Source organism: Myotis nattereri, assembly GCF_964212035.1.
Source record: "Myotis nattereri genome assembly, chromosome: 3".
Lineage (NCBI taxonomy): Eukaryota > Metazoa > Chordata > Mammalia > Chiroptera > Vespertilionidae > Myotis > Myotis nattereri.
This window is the reverse complement of record NC_138077.1, coordinates 65,838,656-65,862,316: the sequence shown is the minus strand read 5'-3', so window position 1 is coordinate 65,862,316 and position 23,661 is coordinate 65,838,656. Positions and strand designations below refer to the sequence as shown.

The 23,661-nt window shown below is 41.3% G+C and overlaps 1 protein-coding gene across 1 annotated transcript in view; it reads left to right on the top strand.

The window, feature by feature from the left end:
- The window catches only part of GRAMD1C (GRAM domain containing 1C), an 82,881-nt gene that overhangs the window by 37,723 nt on the left and 21,497 nt on the right, over positions 1–23,661 (top strand). Inside the window, exons 6-8 of the mRNA XM_081085658.1 lie at positions 11,076–11,194; positions 16,199–16,331; positions 19,569–19,731. Of these exons, the coding sequence (XP_080941784.1) occupies positions 11,076–11,194; positions 16,199–16,331; positions 19,569–19,731 (415 nt within the window). The remainder of the gene's footprint in view (positions 1–11,075; positions 11,195–16,198; positions 16,332–19,568; positions 19,732–23,661) is intronic.

Genomic DNA, 23,661 nt, shown 5'->3' with positions numbered 1-23,661 from the left:
GCCAACCACTGCTCTAGACCCTTCTCCACCCCACCTCATCTATTTTGTTTAGTGTAAACCATGTCCCACCTCTATGTTCTGTACCAGAGCCAATGTCTTGCCACCTGTCTTTGTATGGTTTGCAAAGTAGGAATGATTTTACATTAAAACCGAACCCAGGACCCTTCAGTACGCAGACCAACACTGTATCCACTGAGCCAAACCATCTAGGGCTGAATTTACATTTTTAATGTGTTTTTTAAATCAAAAGTAGGATACAAGGATACTATCACAGAAGGACGCCTCAAGAAGTCGAATTAAAGAGTCACATTTATTGCAATTCGGGACTATGAGGGGCCATTCCCCAAATAGTAGTAGTAAGATGGTTGCAAAACCAGACTTATATAGGCAAAGATCACAAAGATATTGATTACATCCCAAGGTTTGGAATGAGGAACCTGATTTGCAAAAAGCAGTTTACAGAAGCAGAAGCAGCATGTTATCTAAATTACAGTTGGGTCTCTGGATCACTGAATTGACAGAAACACATTATCTAGAGCCCTCGGGTCTGGAATGAGGAACCTGGTCAGACTTAAGCATGTTACCTAAATTACAGTTTTTGGGTCTCGGGAACACTGGGTCAACAGGGACACGTTAACTGGAGCCCTCTGACCTTGGGATAATCGTGCTGTCCTTCCCAGGTAAAGGAAAAATGTGCTTTCTAAGACCAATATGACCACAACCAATGGGATTTCACATTATAATCAATAGGGTATTTAATCAAATGGGATGATTTATATAATTCAGAAAATCAAAATAACTTCTATTGTTAAACAAAACAAATAAGTACAGAAGCCAAACAGCAGGGTTAAAGTTAAACTATAGTTTCTATCTGAGATGATTGCTACCGTACTTCAACATAACTATATAAAATTCAAATTTCAGTGTCCAATAATAAAATTTTATTAGAACACAGCCACGCTCATTCATTTGTGTATTGTCTGTGGCTGCTTTCACACTACAACAGCAGAGCTGAGGAGTTGCAACAGAGACCCAATAGCCCACAGAGCTGAAAATATTTACTATAAGTCCTTTTATTTTTTTTACTAGGGGCCCAGTGCATGAATTTGTGCACCTTGAAAGATACTGTGGTCCACGAAACTGTGGTGGGCACAGGGGCAGGTCTTGGCCCATCCTCCATGCCCCCGCCTGTCCCCTCCTACCACGTCCCCAGGCCCCTGTCTGCTAGCAGCCCCTGCTCACACTCGCTGACTGCACAGAGCAATTGGGGCCAGCACCAGCAGTGGGTGTGAATGGGGCTGGTGCCATCAGTGGGTGCGAGTGGCAGCTGCTGCCCTGATCACCCCTCAAGAGCAGGGGGAGGTGGAGAAGCCCTCAGGGGTGATTGGGCTAGCAGCCACCGCTCGCACCTGCTAATGGCACCAAGTGATCGGGGCTGGCGCCAGGCACCAGCAGTGGGTGTGAGTGGGGCTGATGCTGGCAGTGGGTGCGAGTGCTAGGTGGGACTGCGGTGCACGGGAGCAAAAAATTTTCAGTAACCACCAGAGGCTCAGCCTGATGATAGTGACCAGTGTCCCGCCTTGGTCTGGCACCCCCACTCATCTGCTCTACCATCCCACCATGGCCAATGCCCACCATGTTCCTCACACGCCCCCTGGTGGTCAGTGCATGTCATAGGAACCGGTGGTTTGGTTGTTCCACCGTTCAGTCTATTTGCATATTAGCCTTTTATTATATAGGATTAAAAAAAAATATATATATATATTATTGATTTCAGAGAGGAACAGATAGGGAGGGAGGGAGGGAGAAAGAGAGAGAGAGAGAGAGAGAGAGAGAGAGAGAGAGAGAGAGAGAGAAACATCAATGATGAAAGACAATCATTAATCCATACTGGCTGGGCTTTTTTACAGAAACAGGTTTTTGACCATACATTTTTCTATGTATACTGGCCTGGCCAATGTGCCTCAGTGGTTGAATGTCAACCTATGAACCAGGAGGTCACGGTTCAATTCTTGTTAAGGGCACATGCCCGGGTTGTGGGCTCGATCCCCAGTGTGGGGTATGCAGGAGGCAGCCGATCAATGATTCTATCATATCATGAATGCTTCTCTCTCTCCCTCCCTCTTCCTTCCTTCCTTCCTGAAATCAATAAAAATACATTTTTAACAATGTATACCTGCTAATATTAGCTTTCTGCTTAATACCCATTTCCCTTGGAATAATAATCTAAAATTTTGTATAGGTATCAGCCTGCCACTCCAGCCTCATCTCAGTGCACCTTCCCTGTTCTTCAGTGTTCTGCCCCCCCGCACCCTGTCCCCTCTGGGTACTAGGTCTTCAAACATAATCTTTCTGCCTGATTCTTCCCCACCCTGACTTCTAATGGAAACTCATTAGTAAAACTGAAGTCAGGTCCATTCTTTCACCTTCCTTTATCATCTTGGACTTCTCCTTCATAACACTCACTAGAGGCCTGGTGCACGACATTCGTGCTTGGGGGGGTCCCCTCAGCCCACCCTGCACCCTCTCCAATCTGGGACCCTCGGGATCGGGCCTAAACCGGCAGTCGGACATCCCTCTCACAATCCGGGGCTGCTGGCTCCCAACTGCTCACCTGCCTGACTGCCTGATCGCCCCTACTGGCCCCCTTGCTAGCCTGATCAACCCTAACCACCTCTGCCTGCTAGCCTGGTTGCCCCTAACTGCTCACCCCGCCAGCATGGTTGCCCCCTACTGCCCCCCCCCCACCAGCCTGGTCACCCCCAATAGCCCCTCTCTGCTAGTCTGGTTGCCCCTAACTGCCCCGCTGCCAGCCTGGTCGTCCCTCACTGCCCCCCTCTGCTGGCCTGGTCACCCTTAACTGCACCCCCCTGCTGACCTGGTCACCCCCAACTGCCCCCCCCCCCACTGGCCTGGTAGACCCCAACTGCCCCCCCCACCCCCCGCCGGCTTGGTTGCCCCTCACGACCCCCCTGCTGGCTTGGTCATTCCAAACTGCTTCCCTCTGCTGGCCTGGTCGCCCCTCACTGCCCCCCTGCTGGCCTGGTCGCCCCACCCAGCCTGCTGCTCAGTCGTTTGGTTATCCCTCACTAACTCCCCTGCTGGCCTGGTCGCCCCACTCAGCCTGTTTGGTTGTCTGTTTTGTTGTGATGGCCTCTGGCTCTTTATATATATAGAAGATTACAATGAAAATACTTTGTTCCAGTTTTTTTTTCTTTTTGCTTCACAACAAATAACCCTGAGGGTAAGGACCAGATCTGTGTATGTCCAGTGACAAGTTCATTGTTCACTGCATAGCTGGTTTGGCACACAGTTCGGTTTACCCAGTGCAGTTTGGGACTGTCTGGGTTTAAGCCTCTGTCAATGTAAATGTCAGTCGGGCTCCTTTTATTCTCAGAAGTGTGCCAGTTTGGACAATAAGTTATAGGGTTATATTACACATAACCAGTGCTCAATAAATAGTTTTTGAGTGACTCAGTTTAGTGAAGTCTCAATGACTTAGATTCCAGATAATCATTTCACTTAAGACATTTTCAATTCTCTGCTTAAGCAAAAGGCAAAAGATGGGGAGAAAACAGACAGGAATTTAGTTGCAGAAACAACATTGAGGGTATACCCTAAGCTTATTGTTCATTTAACTAAATTTCTTAAACCTATATGTTCCATGAGAACAAATGATTATCATGAAACACTAAACTATCCTCAATTGCCAAAGAAATCTTATTTTCTACATACTTGAATTACAAGAATATACAACATAAAGTTACTAGTTTTAACAAGGCTTAAAACGTAAAAGTTTTTTTTTTTTTGGTTAAAGCTCAATCCTTAGTGTGACTCCATTCATGTTCCTAGTGGTATTATTATTGGATTTAGGATTTACTGATACTAATAATATAGGAAGGATGTGTAGAAAATCAAAATGTTCTTTTTGCACTATTTTTTCTCTCAGATAATAGTGGCCTCTCTTACCAGTACATGGGGGCTACCTGGGAATTTGAGAGTACATTTTGAGAGTGAATATTTAAATTTAGAGTCTCACAGAGCAGAAATATGCACTCATTTTTAATTCTAAGGCTTAAAGGGAGAGAGTGGCTTTCAGAGTCACTCCCTAAGGACAGAGGGGACATGTGTCAGAATTAGGGATGAGGTGATGAGGGAAGCCTTTTTAATGTATACAGACCAACCTTCTTCAAATTCTGATACATGCCACTCCAGCTTCTATTTTGGGAATTACTAGCATTCCTCAGGTGTGTTGGCAAAAAAAAAAAAAAAAAAAGAGAGAGAGAGAGAGAGAGAGAGAGAGAGAGAGAGAGAATTTAAAGAGTTGATTGATTTTAGTAGTATAAAGAAAAACTATGCCTGAGAAGGCTTGGCCAGACTTAGGCCAAGAATTTAGGAGTTAGGACAGAAAAGTAGTCACAGAGGCAGACTTTGATCACTGGAGAGATGAATCATTGGGTGCCACCAATGTGAAAGCAATTGTCCCTTAAAACTGTCTACCTTTACTCTGGTCCTCTGCTTATCATGCAAAGTTCTGATTGCTAATCTCTGACTTCCAAGATATTCAGGCGCCCTGGGTGAATGACGTGGAGTGAAAGATTTTTCATGACGAGGAAGGACTGTTCCTCTACTATGCGTTAGTGTATTTACCACTGAGTGAGTTTATACAGTTTGTGAGTGTGGCTTAAGGAAGCTACTCTGAGTGCAATTCTAGGACATTGGCAGTGCTGAGGCCGTTCTCCAAATACTGGTCAGTCGGCAAAATTAATGTCACCTTTGGAGACCTTTTGGAAGTGTCATCCAGCTGTCTCCTCAGACCCCTCAACCTTGTCAAATCCCTTTAATCATCCTTATGCCGGTACCAGTGATGACTTCTTTGGGGGTTACCTGGAAATCTAGAAGTGCAACATTCAAACCTACCTGGGAAAAATAAATGTTAAATTGCTATTTTAGCCACATTTTCCATATAATAACCTGGCAGTGTAGAAGTATTTGTATTCTTGTATTTTTCCCTCTTTTTTACTTTCTTGGTTTGCAGAACTCCACCCATTTTCCCTTCGTTGGTGAATATGTCTCCTATCTAGTCACCCAAGCCGGGAACCTAGATGTACCCTTGTTTCTTACCCCTTCTTTGACAGCCATGTCATACTGGTCACCAAAGCCCTCATCTTTTTTAGCTTGAACCATTGGCAGTAGTTTCCTACCACTTTTTAACACACGAATCTGTCCTTTTAAGTTGTTACCAAAGTAGTAGTAGCTTTAAAAGTGTATATTTAATAAATTCATTCTATTGCGGTAACATTGCTCAGTAATATTACATAAATTTCAGGTGTACAACGACATAATTTTATATCTCTACTAGGGTCCCAGTGCACAGATTCGTGCACCTTGAAAGGAACTGTGGGCTGCGAGGCTGCGGTAGGCACAGGGGTGGGTCTTGGCCCATCCTTTGCACCCCTGCTGGGCTCCTCCCATCGCGGCCCCTGGTCCCCTGTCTGCCAGCAGCCCTGCTCCCTCCTCTGCCGCTCCTACTCTCTGACAGTGCCAGCAGCAGGTGTGAGTGGGGCCAGTGCCATCCACGGGTGCTAGCGGCAGCTGCTGCCCCAATTACCCCTCAGGAGCAGGGGGAGGTGGAGAAGCCTTCAGGGACGATCAGAGCCAGCAGCCACTCACACCCGCTGATGGCGCCGAGCTTTTGGGACTGGTACTGGGCACTGGCAGCGGGTGCAAGAGGTGGCTGCCGGCCCCAATCTTCCCTCAGGAGCAGGGGGAGGTGGAGAAGCCTGCAGTCTCCTGTGGCTGTGACTGGCCCCGGCAAAGCTGGCCCAGGTCCTGGGTGCCTGCGGCTGGCAAGAGGGAGGGAAGCCCAGGTCCTGGGTGCCTGTGACTGGCAGGAGGGGGGAACCCTGGGTCCCAGGTGTGGGGTGAGGCAGAGGCGGTTAGGGGCAATCAGGCCAGCAGGGGAGCAGTTAGGGGCAATCAGGCAGGCAGGCAGAGGTGTGTAGGGGCAATCAGGCAGGCAGGCAGAGGGCTTGGGGCGATCAGGCAGGCAGGCAGAGGGCTTGGGGCGATCAGGCAGGCAGGCCGGCGAGTGTTTAGGAGCTAGCGTTCTGGATTCGAGAGGCAGTTGGACATCCTCTGAGGGGTCCTGGGTTGGAGAGGGTGCAGGCCAGGCTGAGGCAACCCCCCCCCTCGGTGCACAAATTTTGTGCACCGGGCCTCTGGTATCTATTCATCTGTAGCTGGACACTTAGGTTACTTCAATGAATACAGGGGTACATACTGTATATCTTTTTGAATTAGTGTTTTTATATTCTTTGGATAAATACCTATAAAAAGTGTATCTTTTAAAAATACAATTCTGAACTTGTTACTTTTCTGTGTGAAACGAGTAAGTGGCTTTTTTGACAGTGTAAACCCCATATTCTTTAGCATGGCATATGAGACTCTTCACGAGGTGGCTGCTTCCCCCTTTCCCACTGACTCTTCTCTGATTTTCCCCCCTTTTCCCCCATCATCAGTGTTAGTCATGGTGAACTGGCTTGCCAGGCTGCTCCACTCCTCTGCATTGCTAGTCATGTGCTTATCTTCCTCGATCTTTCACTAGCATCTCACCATCTCACACCATTGCACATTCCCTCTATTTTGCACACCTTCTTTCCTTGATTTCCAAGACATTCCTTCTGGAACTTCCTCTTCCCTTTCTGGTATTTCATTTTTTTTTTTTTTTTTTTTTTGCTGGCCACTCCTCTTCTACTCAGCCTTTGCATGCCAGGCTTTCTTGAGGCTCAGTCTTAGGCTCTATTTTCCCTCTTATGGTTACTCCATATTTAATTCTCTATATACCAGTGGTTTACTATAAGAACTTTTATATTTAGTAAAAATATATACAGATCATTTACAGTATAGTTAATATACATTTTCTCCTAGCTGATTGGTTACCATAGCACTAGTAGAATAAGGGTATCTGTCTACAGTTTCAGCCAAGGAGAACTACCATAGTATGTCCCAAGCACTGGGTTTTAGACAGTGGAAGCTAGTCCCACGACCCTGCCCCTATGTGCTTTCTTTAGCTTGAGCGAGTGCTATTCTCCACTGTCTCTCTGGTCCGTCATTCTGTTATTGTATAAAATGATTAGGTTTTAGCACCCGCCTCCCCCATAAAAAAGTAGATCTTTTCAGTTCATCAAGTAGCATTTGTCGTGTCATGCACCTTACTAAATTAAATGGAGCAACTAGGTAGAAATTAGGGCAAGCTTTGATTTTTCATTTAGAAGAAAAATTTTCTTCTGGGAAATAAATTGGAATTATTAGATGAGACTCTCTATAGTGTTTATTATAGTCCAGGTCCTTGACAGGAAATTATTTTGAATAAAGTAAAGAATATTTTTAAAGGAAAGAATTGTTGAGTGATCAAGATGTAAACTTTTCAGTGATGAAAGATGTGCTGTGTGCTCATTAGAATTGCTCCATTTGATAGCTCACTCTTCCTGCTATTTCCTAACATTGCATTTCTGGTACTCAGGAGACTCAATCTTTGATAACTGTGAAGGGTTAATGCAGGAGTCTGATGGGGCCACTACATCAGTACTGAAGAAGTGGCACATGAGGTAATGACATTGCCAGAACTAAATAGAAAGCATTAGCATGGAGAAGAAAAGTTAACCCTTAATATATTTAATTTTTAAAATGAGATTACAATAACATTGCAACAGGCATTTTACATAATTGAGTAATAAGTAAGATAGCTTCATTTGCATTGTATTGTTCCTAATCTGAAGAAATAGGGATCTGCCCCTTTAATGAAACACTGTTTACCTATCTCTTCTAGTAGGCGTGGCTTAGGAACCTGTAGAGTGAGGTATAACTTCCAATTCTGCATTCTGACCTGCCACTTGGAAAGAATGCTCATACTACAAACCAGGAAGTGACAAATAATGTGCTTTAAACTACAATACAACTTGTCTTTTTAAGGAAAAGCGTCTCATAACAAAGCTAGAAGATTGAGGCAGTGATTTTACATGGTTGTCATTAAATATTTGGAACTCTGCTGTGGGAGAAAGACTTTGCAGCGTACTTAGAATACAAAGCTTTCTGGTCCAGAAATTGATCTCCTGACTTTTGAGCCTTATCTGGTTACTGCTTGGTTCATGTTATTTTGTTAAAGTACTTACTCTGCAGTTGAACCGGGAGACTCCGTTGTTTGCAGGTAGGTGGTCAGCCTTTGTTTAAAATTGAGGTTGTGTTTTGAGGTTACTCAACCTTAATTCTGCTGCTGATTAATGAAATAACCATGAATCTCGGTAGGAAGTATGTTTGAATGTTTGAATGTCCAGAATGTTTCAATCACCATATTTTTGTGACTTCTGGTCAACTTTGAAGAAAGTGTCATTTTTAACAAATTAGCAAGTCTATAAGCTAGTGAGTTGTGAGTTCTGTTTTGTTTTCCATTAACCTTTTATATATACATATTTTTAAAATTAATAGATTAAAAACATACTTAAATTACAAATTACCCTGCTATTCACTTCCTGATAGTATTTGATAATATATTTAAATCATTTATTTATGTAGTCAAATAAAATTGAATTTTTGTTGTTAACATTTTACTTATAAGTTTTATTACTTTCACTCTTAGGAAGCTGAATATTTATTATTTGTTTATTACTTGCTTTAAACTCTTTTGGTGTCATTTACTATCTATTATTTCAGAAGAGTTTTTATAAGAGGTTAATATTCCACAAGTACTATATTGAAATATTGCTTGTTTCTCTTTATAATGTTAACCATCTATTTATGACACTAAAAGTATTTCAAAGATAATGTCTTTAGATGAGTGGGCTAATTTTTAATATGAACTAACTGCTGTTGCGGAAAAAAAAGTAAAAAATGGCTCTTCTGGAGTGGAAGTAAAAAAAAAAAATGTGTGGGGTACTTTTAAGATCAAGGACAGTGGTTCCTTAACTTTCTCTACCACCAGTGATCCTTTTAATTTTTTTCTATGGACACTATACTTCAAAAGACTTTTTGTTCACCAAATAAATGGTGTATATTAAATAATAAAATGTTAGAACATTATTCTTTATTAGTCATACATTATTTCCAATGAGAGTTTATTATATCTGACATAACCACTTTAGATTAATATAATTCAGCCCCAAAGAGGCCTGACATTTTACTTAGCTTGAATAATTTCATTGTAGGTAACCGTTTGGATATTTTTGACTTTTGAAATATTGATAATATTTTCTAATTTTCATCAACTACTCTCGTGGAATCCTAGTAATCTGGGCACGGCAAATTGGAAACTGTTGGTCTAAAGTGCAGAAATTTTGTTCTTAATTTCTTTGAGGTTCCACAAAATGTAATGAAGGTTATCAAGTGTAACGTAACAAACAAAGATACCATAGCTTCTAGACAGAGAGAAGAAACAAGGAGAAAGAAAGAAAAAAAAAAAGCAAGTGGTATTTGTCATTGGGAATATCTGGGAGGAATTCAAGGCATCTGTATGTTTTGGACCCATTAAAAATATACTTATTCCTACTTTTCCCAACTTAAAATTTTTATTCCACTTGGGCTGATAAACTATTAACTGATATTACTTTGGTTCTTCATGTATTAGTTATATATTTGTATGTTGGTTTTCCTTGCCAAGAGTTTTCTCATTTCTCCATTTTCTCTCTTCATGTTCTTTTCTCAGCTCAGCTGAAGACCCTTCTCTTGTCTGAGCACCCAACCCACGTAGTATTTACTACAGTGTTAAGTACATATTAACATTACTAGAGGCCTGATGGGCAAAATTCGTGCAAGAGTAGGCCTTCCTTCCCCTGGCTGTCAGCACCGGCTTCCCTCTGGCACCTGGGACCCGGGCTTCCCTCGCAGCCCTGACTTTGTCTAGAAGGATGTCCGGTCTAATTAGCATATTACACTTTTGTTATATAGATAGTTTGTCATATTTAATTTACTTAAAAGTCTTTTGTGTTTCTTCAACTATACCGTAAGTTATTTGAGAGCATTTTATCCTCCTTAGCATCTAGTGCAGGGGTACACATTTGATAACTTCTAAGTAGTTACCTGTTGAATGGATGAGAGAAAGAATCTTGCCAACGGTTGCTTCAAGTATTATGCTGCCTCCTTCTCCCTTGCTTAATCATGTGATTACCATCAGTAATGTTTCTAGAAATGAGACCATTGGTTATCACACTGTTATTGTATTTGTCTTACAGTGTAATGTGAGTTTTTTTGTATTAGATGATTTTAACACTGATATGTGTTAAAGAAAGAATGAGCTGGGCTTTATTATAAATAAATCAAACAAAATATTCTTAATGCCAACCTATTGCATTTTGTGTTTTAGGAGGATATCATTTTTTTTAAATATTTTTTATTGATTGTTTACAGAGAGGAAGGAAGAGGTATAGAGAGTTAGAAACATCGATGAGAGAGAAACATCGATCAGCTGCCTCCTGCACACCCCCCACTGGGGATGTGCCCGCAACCAAGGTACATGCCCTTGACCGGAATCGAACCTGGGACCTTTCAGTCCGCAGGCCGATGCTCTATCCACTGAAGCAAACCGGTTAGGGCTAGGAGGATATCATTTAAAGTCTACTGCTACGTAAGGTTTTTAAAGTGGTTGAAATATTCGGATATATTATGGGTTAAGAGGATGGGTTCTGTTCAATGGTTAGAACTCTGAATGGCAACCCAGGGTCCTGGTAGACTGGTTGGATTGCAGCATTTAAGCTGCAGGTTAGTAATTGCCAGAAACCATGGACACATTGTTCTCTAAAAAGAAAATTTCAAACATCTTTCCATTTATAGTAGCGATTGTATTACATACTTTAAAATTGTTACTTTATTTATTCCCAGTATCGCCTCTGCCAGATAAATTCTGTTAACCCATATTTTTTATAGAAACAGAAAACTGACATCTATAAAGGTCAAAAACTACCAAAGTCATACATCTAGTAGCTGCACATCAGGTCATTTTGACTTCAGAATTCATGTTTGAATCACTATATTACACTATCTTACATTTTCCGATATGCAGTGTAATTTTTCTGTCCTTGTAGAGCTTGACCAGACAGGAATTCTGGCAGCTGCTCCAGCAGAACTATGGAGCTGAGCTAGGCTTAAATGCTGAAGAGATGGAAAACTTGTCCGTGTCGATGGAGGATAATGTGCAGCCAAGGTACAGCAATGTTTTGAAATGTCAAGATTTCTTAATCATTAATCAAAGCGGAATTATTTTAAACTTTACTAATTCAGAATTTCTGTTTACTCGCCCTGGGTGAAATTTGCCTTCGTCCTCTAGTAGAATGGAATGAGTGGTGAGGACAGTGAATTGTTTACTAAATTGGTAAGCAAATATAAAACATACAAGGAAATATGTCTTTGTAACTATGTCACCCAGGATTTGCTTAAAGTATGATTTTAGTAAACTTTTTTTATTAAGAATCTGGAGAAGTACTTAGTGAAATCTCTGTGCTTATAGGTAACAAGAAAGTAAATTAACTGGTCGGTACTTTGAGAGATACAAAGATAACCACAACTTTTCCTCAAGGATAACCTAGCATTAAAAAAAAAAAAAGGATGACCTAGCATAGTGCTTGAGATGTAGATGGCACTCAACAAATATAGAATGCATTACGTAGGGGAGCTTACAGTACTGTGGGGAATGCAAATAATTATAACACAAGGTTGAAAATGGTAAGGGCCAAGAGGAGTAATAGATAATGTGATAAAGAAATTCAGAGTAGAGAGAGATTATTTTTGACTGATGGGAATTCATTTGGAAGAGTGGGCATTTTTATTAACTTGTAGAAGTAAAAATGCATTTTGTGTAATGATAATTGCGGTCATAGCAATAAAAACAACTGAGTATAATACATTAAAATTCTAAAGCAAACATTATGTTAAGTGAAAGAAACCAGTCACAAATGACCATACTGTATGATTCCATTTATATGAAATTGAGCCTAGAATAATTAAATCCATAGAGACAGAAAGTAGATTAGTAGTTGCCAGGGGCTGGAAGGAAGGGAAAATGGGAGTGACTCTGATGGGTACAAGGTTTCTTTTTGGAGTGATGAAAATGCTCTAACGTTAGATAAACCACTGTATTGTATGATTTTACATATGGTACATTTTATGGTAAGTGAATTACAACAATAGAACTGTTATTTTAAAAATTCTGTAGCAAATAAATCTTAAAATGGAAATCTTTCCAAAGCCTTGATTTTCACTCCATCTAGGGTCTAGTCATGCTGATCCTATTTATAGGGTTTCAGTTAAGCATAAATATTTTACAGTCTTTTTTTACATGGTTACACATGCATGTTTTATTAGTTTTCTGTAATGTTAAATTTTTTTTTTTTTGGCTCCAGTTAACGTGTCCCTGTTGACTCAGTGATCCCGAGACCCAAAAGCTGTAATTTAGGTAACATGCTTAAGTCTGACCAGGTTCCTCATTCCAGACCCGAGGGCTCTAGATAATGTGCTTCTGTCAATTCAGTGATCCAGAGACCCAACTGTAATTTAGATAACATGCTGCTTCTGCTTCTGTAAACTGCTTTTTGCAAACCAAGTTCCTCATTCCAAACCTTGGGATGTAATCAATATCTTTGTGATCTTTGCCTATATAAGTCTGGTTTTGCAACCATCTTACTACTATGAGATTTGGGGAATGGCCCCTCATAGTCCCGGATTGCAATAAATGTGACTCTTTAATTCGAAAAAAAAAATAAATTTTTCTATTGTACTGCTCTCCTTGTCAAGTTAATTAGCTTCTTTCAGGTACTGGAGTTGGGTAGAAAAGCAATTGATAACAATGGAAAGAGCCTTGGATGGCGGTAAAGAAGATCTCCTACTCTGGACCTGCCACCAAGTAGTTGAGCAACCTCAAGCAAATCACTTAGCTTTTCTTTCTTTCTTTTTTTTTGTTTTTTCTCACTCGTTCACTTTTTTTTTAAAATTTTTTAAATTAAATCTTTATTGTTCAGATTATTACATTTGTTCCTCTTTTTTCCCCCCATAACTCCCCTCATCCCAGTTCCCGCCCCACCCTCCGCCCTCACTCCCCACCCACTGTCCTCATCCATAGGTGCACGATTTTTGTCCAGTCTCTTCCCGCATCTCCCACACCCCTTTCCCCCCCAAGAATAGTCGGTCCATTCCCTTTCTATGTCCCTGATTCTATTATAATCACCAGTTCATTCTGTTAATCAGATTATTTATTCACTTGATTCTTAGATTCACTTGTTGATAGAAGCATATTTGTTGTTCATAATTTGTATCTTTACCTTTTTCTTCCTTTTCCTCTTCTTAAAGGATACCTTTCAGCATTTCATATAATCCTGGTTTGGTGGTGATGAACTCCTTTAGCTTTTCCTTATCTGTGAAAGAATTCTTTATCTGACCTTCAATTCTGAATGATAGCTTTGCTGGATAAAGTAATCTTGGTTGTAGGTTCTTGGTATTCATCACTTTGAATATTTCTTGCCACTCCCTTCTGGCCTGCAAAGTTTCTGTTGAGAAATCAGCTGACAGTCGTATGGGTATTCCCTTGTAGGTAACTGAGTTTGTTTCTCTTGCTGCTTTTAAGATTCTCTCTTTGTCTTTTGCTCTTGGCATTTTAATTATGATGTGTCTTGGTGTGGTCCTCTTTGGATTCCTTTTGTTTGGGGTTCTCCGCGCTTCTTGGACCTGTAAGTCCATTTCTTTCACCAGGTGGGGGAAGTTTTCTGTCATTATTTCTTCAAATAGGTTTTCAATATCTTGGTCTCTCTCATCTTCTGGCACCCCTATAATTCTGATGTTGGTACGCTTGAAGCTGTCCCAGAGGCTCCTTACACTATCCTCGCATTTTTGGATTCTTTTTTCATTTTGCTTTTCCGTTTGGGTGTTTTTTGCTTCCTCGCATTTCAAATCATTGACTTGATTCTTGCGCTCCTCTGGTCTGCTGTTGGGAGTCTGTATAGTATTCTTTATTTCAGTCGGTGTATGCTTAATTTCTAGTTGGTTTCCCATCATAACATCGAGGGTCTCATTAGTTTTCTTGTAGATCTCATTAAGTTTATCGGCGGCTTCTAAACAATTCTTGAGAGACCTTAAAAGTGTGGTTCTGAACTCTATATCTTCCATTGACAATTTTGTCCTGTTTCTTTGTCTCCGCATTTTGTTATGCTTCCTTGGTGCACCCCCTAGTGGTCTTTGTGCGCAGTCTTGTAGTTAAGCCTTGATTGTTGTAGCTAATACCAGGGAGGATTTGACCTCCAGGCCAAGTGGCTATGAGAATCAGCTGTGTCTGCAGTGAGAGAACTTCTGTCCTCTAGGGAGGTGCTAATCTAGCCTTTGCCTGAGGCTATCTGGCAAATGCCTCTGTGCAGGCTTGGGCAGGGCGGGTCGCACAGGATCAACAAGGTGGGCCGGGGAGAGCAGTTATGGCGGCTCTCAGTTCCTTCCCCAGGGACTCTGCCTCTCTGAGTCCCAGCACCCGCTGCAAAGCTCGGAGAGAAAGCTGCACTCGCTCTGACTGAAGCCAGACAGTCCCGCTTCTTCCGTTTGAGTCTGGGTCCTTAAGACTCGCCTGTATCTGGAGCTCAGAGTCTGCGACTCCCTCCCGACTGAAAACGCCAACCGCGCCCTCCGCCGCCAGCCCGCTCCACGCACTCCGCACCTCAGAATTTGACTTCAGCACTGCGCCTCCTCTGAGTGTCCGTATGCGTTTCTCTTTCCTCCTAGTTGTAGGACTTCCACTCAGCCAGCGTTCCTGTGGTTCTGGCTGATGTCTGTTTGGTCTTTTAGTTTCACTTTTGAAGTAGTTGTTCAAGGCAGCAAACTCCGGCGTTAACCTATGCCGCCATCTTGTTTCTCCCACTTAGCTTTTCTGATCCTCAATTTTTTCATCTGTGAAGTGGGGCAGTTAAACTAGATGATCTCCAAGGTCCCTGACAACTCAAAACATTTATGGTCTTTGAAGAAAGAAAGAGTAAATAATTTTTGACTAACTGCTATATACACTCTAAGGTGCAAGTTCTTGAAGTCAGCAGAAAAGTTGCTGTTTTCTTGGTGATTGAGTGCTTTCTGAGAAAGATGTGACAGGATCCTCATTCCCTTTTCTGCTCCTTTTCCCATTCTTCCAGTCTCTGAAAGAAGCATATCTGTCTCAAATGTTTATTTCCTCAGCTTTTCCATCTTCTTTCTCTTCATTTTCAGCCTCTCCTTCACTCTCCATTCTCCTTTTATCTATATTTCACAACTCAACTCCATTCTTGAAATCCTGAAGTTCAGACACTCAGGTGATGGGCTAGTCTCAAGGAGCCATTTTTCCTTGCTCAGTTCCCTTAGAGCCCAGCCATTTTGCGGGGCCAAAGGTGACTTGGTAGCAGACCTCAGTGTTATTTGGATGGAGGAGAATAGAGTTTAGAGGCCCTTGGGCGTTTCTGTTCCTTCCTCAGGATAATGTGGCTTCACAGGTCAGGCTGTTTATTTTAGAAGAGCTTTAAGTCTATACAATGATTACACGGGAGTAATAATTTCTCAGTAAGGTTGAGTGCTGGAGATTAGATCCGTTGTGTGCCTTTTGTATTTAATAGACTTCCCTTTCTCTTGGTTCCCTGAGAGAGGAAAAGCAGGTCCCAGGACATTTAGTGTAGTCTTGTCCCGGTAACCATTTGAAAGCTGCTCCTTAAACCTTGTTCTTAGGAATAAGACGAGCAAGAAGGGGATATGGATTAATAGGCTCTGGGCTCAGACCTAAGGAGCTTCCACTGCTGGGGAGGATCCACCATCTCAGGGACTGAATCAGAAGGCAGGACATCACACTACCTCTGGTGCTGACTGGCACCCACCGTGTACCTTTTGGAGCTTTGTGGTTGCTCACAACTGACATGCAAACAAGCACTAATTATTTTATTGCTGTTACGGCCACCTATACTTGGTTAATTTTTTAATGGTTTCTGAAATTTATAAAATCTCACGTGAGCATTATCTTATTTTCAGATATAAAGTCAATGTGCATGTGATTTAAGAAGATAGCTGTGTTATAAATAGAGGCTTGTTTGTTACATTACAAAAACCATTTTTTTCAAAGTGCTTTATGATAGAAAAGGCCCTCAGAGAGGAACCAAAATCACATATATGTGTGGCAGTGACCTTGTGTATATTTCCATAATGATGTATGTGTTTCTTACAGAAGTCCTGGAAGAAGCAACTTGGATGACTGTGGGGAGAGAGATGAAAAATTATCCAAGTCAATCAGTTTTATCCCTGAATCAATTAATCGGGCTTCAGAAACAGAGTCAATCGATGGAACTCTATCAAAAGCGGTTAGTATGTGATACCTCTTTAAAAATATATTTGATGCTGCCATGTGTTAATCATGATATAAGGTAAAATGAAAATACAGTATACAAAATATTTAAAACTTAAGATGTCAGGTTGCTCCTTTGTTTTAGGAGTGTTAAGTGTGTAAGTAGCAGAGGTTGTATACATACGTGGTTCTGTTCAGAGCTGGATATGGTGCAGAGCTGTCAGACAGAGCACCAGTCTAAGAGGGGGTAGACATCACTAAAAATATAATAAGATGGTCCAGCCAGTGTAGCTCAGTGGTTGGGTGTTGACCCATGCACCAGGAGGTCATTATTTGATTGCTGGTCAGGGCACTTGCCCAGATTGCAGGCTTGATCTCCAATGGAGGGTGTGTAGGAGGCAGCCAATCAATGATTCTCTGTCATCATTGCTGTTTCTGTCTCTCTCTCCCTCTCTTTTCCTCTCTGAAATCAATGGAAATATACTTAAAAAATATAATAAGACGGAGCGAGTCATAGCAGAATTTTCCCCAGAGTAGGTAGCGTGTGTGGTCGTCTGTTCTGAAGGGGGATGAGAGCCCTGAGCAGCATGCTTGCATAACAGGAGACGCTTCTTAAGCTGACTGCTAAAGCAGGCACATCCAGCTAACCACTGGCTTTCGAGTTAGTTAGTTCCTCCCTTCATTTTTTTCAAGCATCGTTGTAAGCCCATTGCTTTTTCCATGAGCTTCTATCACTTGGAGTCATTATTACTTTCAATACTCGGTTTGTCCCTTCTGAGCCCCTTCCGATTGGCTCCTTTGTCCTTTTCAAATGAAGGATGATTTCTGATGCTTTCCTTTCTTTCTGGTACAAGAACATGTCCCAGGCACATTTTGTATCATTTCGGTCCCAGACTTAATATCAGCCATTTTCCTAATGAGCTATAGAGTTCTTAGTGAAGAACGGTGCTTAGAGACCACATTCTGAGTGCTAAGATGTGCCTACCCTAGAGCTTTTATTCTGATGGGAACTGCAGGTTCGGGCCTAAAGCGGAATTGCTTGGTTTGGACCAGAGCATTGGCTGCAGGTCCTACCTCTGCCGTTTGCTGTATGACTTTAAATAAGTTAACTACTTAACCTTCCTCTGCTTTTGTTTTCTCAACTTCTTGATGATGAGGACAGTGACATCCCATGGGGCTATTTATAAGGATTGAGTGAGTTACTATATGGGGAAGTGCTTTGAGCCGTCCCTGGCACACATTAAGGGTCCAGTAACCATAAGATGGGATAATTGAAGGCGAATCTGTGTGTGGCCAGCAATGGACCTTTTCTACCGTCTCCCATGGGGCTCCCAGCGTCTCCTGTGAATAAATGTTAGGAAAACATTGAAACAGACTGTACTTACGTGAAAGCCCACCAAGGCATCAGCTAGTTTCAGGCACTTGTCATGCATCTCTCTGGGTCTGATTTTGTGTTGAGGGTTTCTTGCAAAACTGACCCATCTGGAGTCCCTGAGATCCTGGTACAAGGAAGGGCTTCTGGATGCTGCTTTCTCTGTGCGTTTTCCCCGAGAAGACCAAACCACTCAATTTTCAGGAGGTAACAGGACAGGGGATCTCTTGGAGTCTCCTCATCCTTTTACAAAAGTCTGACTTTGAGGACTGGGTTCTCAGAACTACCAATCTTACTTGAGTCTTTCCTGCTGCCCCCTTTATAAGCTGTAGCTGCTCTTGGAAGAGTTAACCCCTTGGTTCTTCTAGTTTTATCCCTAAAGGAAGTCATATTTTCTCTAGTGAAAGGGAATGGAATGCAGAGGAATAATGTAATGATTTAAGATTGATCATACATTCATTGATGTTATTTAGATGTTTTCAGGTTATGGAATACAAGTAATATAGAAGCCTAGTGCTTTTTTTACCTTTGCATTCAAGAGCAGTATTGTGAGATTCTCAGATTTCAACAAATATCATGTCACTTTATTTCATTTTTACTGCCAACAAAATTAGAAGTAACAAAAAGTCAGAAATAATATTTTTCCAAGATGAAAGTAGATATTTCTTAAGTTATAAAATTAATACTCTGTAAAAATTCAGGAAGTTAGAAAAGTATATAAAGAAATAAATTGTCCAGATGCCAACTTCTCAAAAATAGTGACTATTGCTTTTCCTACAAATATCTATTTATATTATTTATAATAGGAGCTGTATCTTAATTAGTGACAACAGAAGAAATATGTGTGGAAACTTACTCTACGTAGCATCTGTTACGGACACTCTGGGTTAGCTAAATAAGCATATTGTTTTGCAGTGTGGGACTCCCGAATAAACTAAGTCTTGATTTTAGCAGTAGCCTCTTCTTAAGAGTCAGTCCTCTGACTAGGACAGGCTAATCCTTTGTTAAATTGTGTCCTGCGTCCCCGTACTTATTCTGCTTTCTGAGTGGCCAGTGGAGCCTGTGTCTCATGGGCAGGAAGTGTAAGGATTGTATCTGTGTGATTTGCTTTCTTTCATCTGCTTACACACAGACAATGCAAGGAAATACTTTGCTGTATACTTCATTTTTTTTACACTGTTTTATTAAGCCTAATTATAACATTATTCTACTTGAATACCAACGTAGCAATAGCATTCATACTTTAATGCCTAATATTTAATTTTTATAGAAATGATATATCTTTATTAAACCACTCCCTGAAAATATAGATAGCATCATATATTGAATATATTTTAATGCCCAATCCCTTAACAGCAAAGACAACTGTGTTATGAGTTTGCAGTGAAATTAATCTTCCCTTTTAAGCCTCTCTCACCTGTTGTACTCTTATGTGACTTTTATCTCTCTATTTTCTTTCTCTTTCCCCTTTAGTTACTGGTCTTGAGAGATGGGTGAGTTTTCTTCTTTGAGATAATGGGGCAGGTATTGCCTGGGGACACTAGCTGGGTTTTACCCCTCTCCCTTGTCCACCCCATAGAACCGAATGTTCCATTATTTTGTCCTCTGCCCCCTTTCCCTTTTGCATAAGTGATTCACATGATGTTACCTCTCTGCGAGTTATTTATATGATGTTCTTCATAAATTTATTGTGTGTTACTGCTTAAGAAGATGACTTTACAATGATATATATTATTTGCCAGTGTTTTATAGACTATGAATTGGAAATATGATGCAAAGATAACAAGCACATTTTTCAAAGTGTCCTTATCATTAAAGACTTCTCTGTGAAATCTAAGCCTATAATATATATATATTTAAACTGGATTGTTTGCCTTTTAGGAGTTAGGGAAAGAGGAAGCCCAAAGTGAGAAACAGATGAAAAAGAGTCCTTCACTAACTTCAGAAAAGAGGTTAAGCAGAGTACCACCAAAATCACTGGACTTGAATAAAAATGAGTATCTTTCTCTGGACAAAAGCAGCACTTCAGATTCTGTTGATGAAGGTAAAGAATTTCTTATAAATTTTAATATCATTTCAATTATATCTTTTAATGTTAATCTTTGTATTAGGTGTATGCAGATGGAGAATTTAGTTGCATTAGGTACAGTCTCACTCTACAAAGAACCAAAAAAGGAAGGAAGTTAACAGAATATAGGGTGAAGAGGCTACTAAACCTAACTCATCTTCACTTTCCAGAAGCCGAATTTGAAAATCTCCATCACATTTAGCTTTTTAAATCCCAAGCCTTCAGTCAGTGGAGATGGAGTAGCAGTGGAAAGCAAATCTCAATAAAAATCTGTTACATTATAATTATACTTTCTTTTAACCACCAAAAATGAGAGGGGTGGAGGGAGGAGAGAGGGAGAGGGAGAGGGAGGTAGAAGTAGAGAATAAATATAAAAAGCAGTTGCTTAAAGGAACGATAGCAAATCATGTTCTCTCTGCTTTCTCTAGGTTAGTATCAATAACTTGGGCTTGTCATACTTATTAAGTGGGCATTTTAAGGATTTAAAAAACAACTGTAAGATTATTGATATTGAAGCCAGTGGAGTAGGAAAGCATTGGGGAAGGTTCCGGGTAGTGATTGCTTTCAAGTTGAGGAACGGGAACAATGCCTGGGTTTTTCCAGACCCGCTTTCCTACTAGCAGTGCTCAGAATAGTGCTGGGGACATTGCCGTGGTTTGGATCTGTAGGACATATGAATGTGCTAGTCTAGTTGCTGTTTAGGTGAGACCTGGTTTGAGAACCCCTGAAATCTTTTACTATCATGAAAACCAAATCCATGAAAATCCACACTAAATCCCAGTCAAGTCTAAATCCAATCCAAATTAAATCCAAATCTAAAGTCAAATCTAAATTCAACCAAACCAAGGCCAAGTCCATGAAAACCCAATCCAAATCAGGTTAGACCTTGGTTTGGGAAACCTGAAGTATCTTTAATAAAACTAAACCCATGCTCTTAAAAACATAGGTAAAAATCCACTGTTTCCTAGAAAGTGCAGGCTGCGTTAAGACAGTTGTTGAGTTCTTTTTGAAAAGACAGTTGAGAGGAAGTATTTTAAAGACATCCGGCCCCTAAATGATGGGATGCCTGGTGTTCTTACCTTTCATGCTTTGGTAGACAGCGGATATGAATTAGTTATCCCCTGCCTGGCTGAACCTCTGACTTTAGGAAGATCTACTCTGGCACCCAGTGGCCAGATGGGTAAGTGACACCAAAACAAGGATTCTTTTTCCTTTTTCACCCGCTCTTTGTAACAACAGTGCTTCAAAAGTCGTTTCCTTATTGAGCTCCTATAAAATTAAGATTAATGATAAGTTACATAAAGGATACCACTACAACTCATATACACTGCGTTCATATTTAGAAATAAAGGATAACAGTGGCATGGTTGCTGTATTGCATGTGAGCCCTGATCACATTTTGCAACTTGCTGGCACCAATTTAAAGATACCATTGGGCTTCTCCGCAGCAAGGCCTTCCATGCAACATTCGGCCTCTGTTTGTGCAGGTTTTCTTTAACGTGTATGGGATAACTTTTTAATTAGATTATCATTTGCCAACAAATCAAGTACTGCTATTGCTTTCCCTAAGCAGGTTCCAAAACCTTGGGCTTATCAAATGTATTACGTGAGTTTTAGAATGAATCTATTTTTTGTTTGTTTCTGAAAGTTGTGAAGTTATGAAGACTCTTGAAGTCCATGAACTGGGGAGACGATGGGAAAGGTCAAAAGGAGTAAACCATCCCAAGAAATTTGGAAATATGTGTGGGGATTTAGAGGGAGCTAGGGAGATGGCAGATTAAATCAAGCCTCATTTTATTTAAAATGATAGTTTTTTTTAAAAATCTACTATTCTGAGCAGGTTGAGTGAGAAAATGAGAGGATTTCTTTTCTACCAAATATAGCCTATACTCCTTGGGAAGGAGGCACTGGACTGTTTTATTATAGAGATTCCTTCTAGGCCCATGTAAACTTAAGAGGAATCAACAAAGCAGAGCATCATAAACTACCTTCCGAGGGGCCTGAAATACTTCCAGCACAGTCCCCTTGCTGTGAGTTCACTGGAGCCCCTCTAGGGAGAGCCTGGAATCTGCTGCGACTGGCTTCTCTTTCAAATCTCTTACTCTGCACTAGGAAATTTAGACCCCACCAAGAGTGAAGGTTCCCTTTTTGGGGATATTCCTGTACATGCGGAAGCCGGTTCGGGGCTTTCAGTTGCTGAACAAAAGGCTAGCTAGGTATTGTGTTTTAATCTGTTAAACCATATCAGTACATTAAAACTTAGATATATAATAATTCACAGACAAAGCTACAGAACTTTGTTTCTTTAGAGGGCTGTTGCTGATAGACTTTCTTAGCTCACTATTTGCCCACTTTTGGGGAGGAGTTCAAACCATCTGAGAAGCTGCTGGGAGTTTCCTGGCAAATGAAGGTGAGTGGACACCATGTAATGTATCCACATCCACAAGTACTAGGAGATTATGGCTGTGTTTTCAAGGCTCTAATATTTCTGTTGCTTTCAGGATTTGCTTCTTCCACATGCCCTGCTCTGTCAAGCCAGGGGTAGTCTGTGAAGCATCTACCAGGAGGTGGAGCCTTGAGTGGGAGCAGACAAACTAGCTCATGGCCTGAGACACCTGTGCTGTGTCATGTGATAGAAGCTAAATTTAGTTTTGTATAGCGGAGGCTTCCCTAACCAAAGTGACTTATGCCGAGAATGGAAACTAAGGCAAAGATTAAGTGGGGGGAGGAGCGCATAAAAATAGCAAAATTGGAATCCATGGTCTACAGCTGACAGAACAAGATGAGTTAGAGGCAAAGCCATGCAAAGAGAAACAGGAATCAGAATATCGAGTGATGCTTATTAATTAATAAAGGTGAGGACAAGTATACCTCTGGGGAAAGCCAAAGAAAAAGCCATGACATAGTCTAGCATGTCAGGCAAGCAGCTTAACGGGGCCCCTCGCCAGAGTCAGGTTTTTGAACAATACTATCAAATTAAACGTGGCTTTTCAGGTGTAAAGAAAGCCCTCAAACTGAGCCAGGAAGACGCAGGCCACCAGTGTTTAGAAAATGGAAGAAGATTTAACAAACTGTGTCCTCAGTCCCTCAGGGAAGCTCCGAGTCACTTGCTTTTCTTGCATGCCTACTTTTATGCTCCTTCAACACACTGTCAGCATGTTCCAGTTTTATTCATGTCCATGTCCTTTTCCGATCTATCTGTCCCACGTTCCCCACCATTTCCACTGGCCACTTTCAAACTGGTATGTTGAAGTGGTAGCTCTTCTTCATTGGAAATGGTGACCTGCTCTGACGTTGAGCAGTATTCCTTTCCCCATTTAAATAGCAGCTGCCAGCTCAGGAGGTCACAGCAATGCTAATGGTGATGTTACTTGGATAGGAGGCTCTAAAATACCATGAATTTCATACATAAACTAGAGGCCTAGTGCACGAAATTTTGTGCACTGGGGGCGGGGGGTCCCTCAGCCCGGCCTGTGCCCTCTCACAGTCTGGGACCCCTCACTCCTTACCACCCACCTGCAATGGAGGCAGGAGAGGCTCCTGCCACCGCTGCTGTGCTCACCAGCTGTGAGCCCGGCTTCTGGCTCAGCGGCGCTCCCCCTGTGGGAGCGCACTGACCACTAGGGGGCAGCTCCTGTGTTGAACAGCTGCCCCCTGGTGGTCAGTGTGCATCATAGCAACCGGTAGTTCCTGCTGTTCAATCAATTTGCATATTAGGGTTTTATTATATAGGATAACCCCAGGTAGAAATAGTTGATTTCATGTACTTACTTCTTCAAACAAATTTACATACCAGAGGTATTATTGTTAATTTCCTTTAGTGTTACCACAGATTCTGTTTTTATCATTTATGATACAGAGCAATTTATCTCATAAGGGAGCTTAAATGAACTATGAAGATATTAT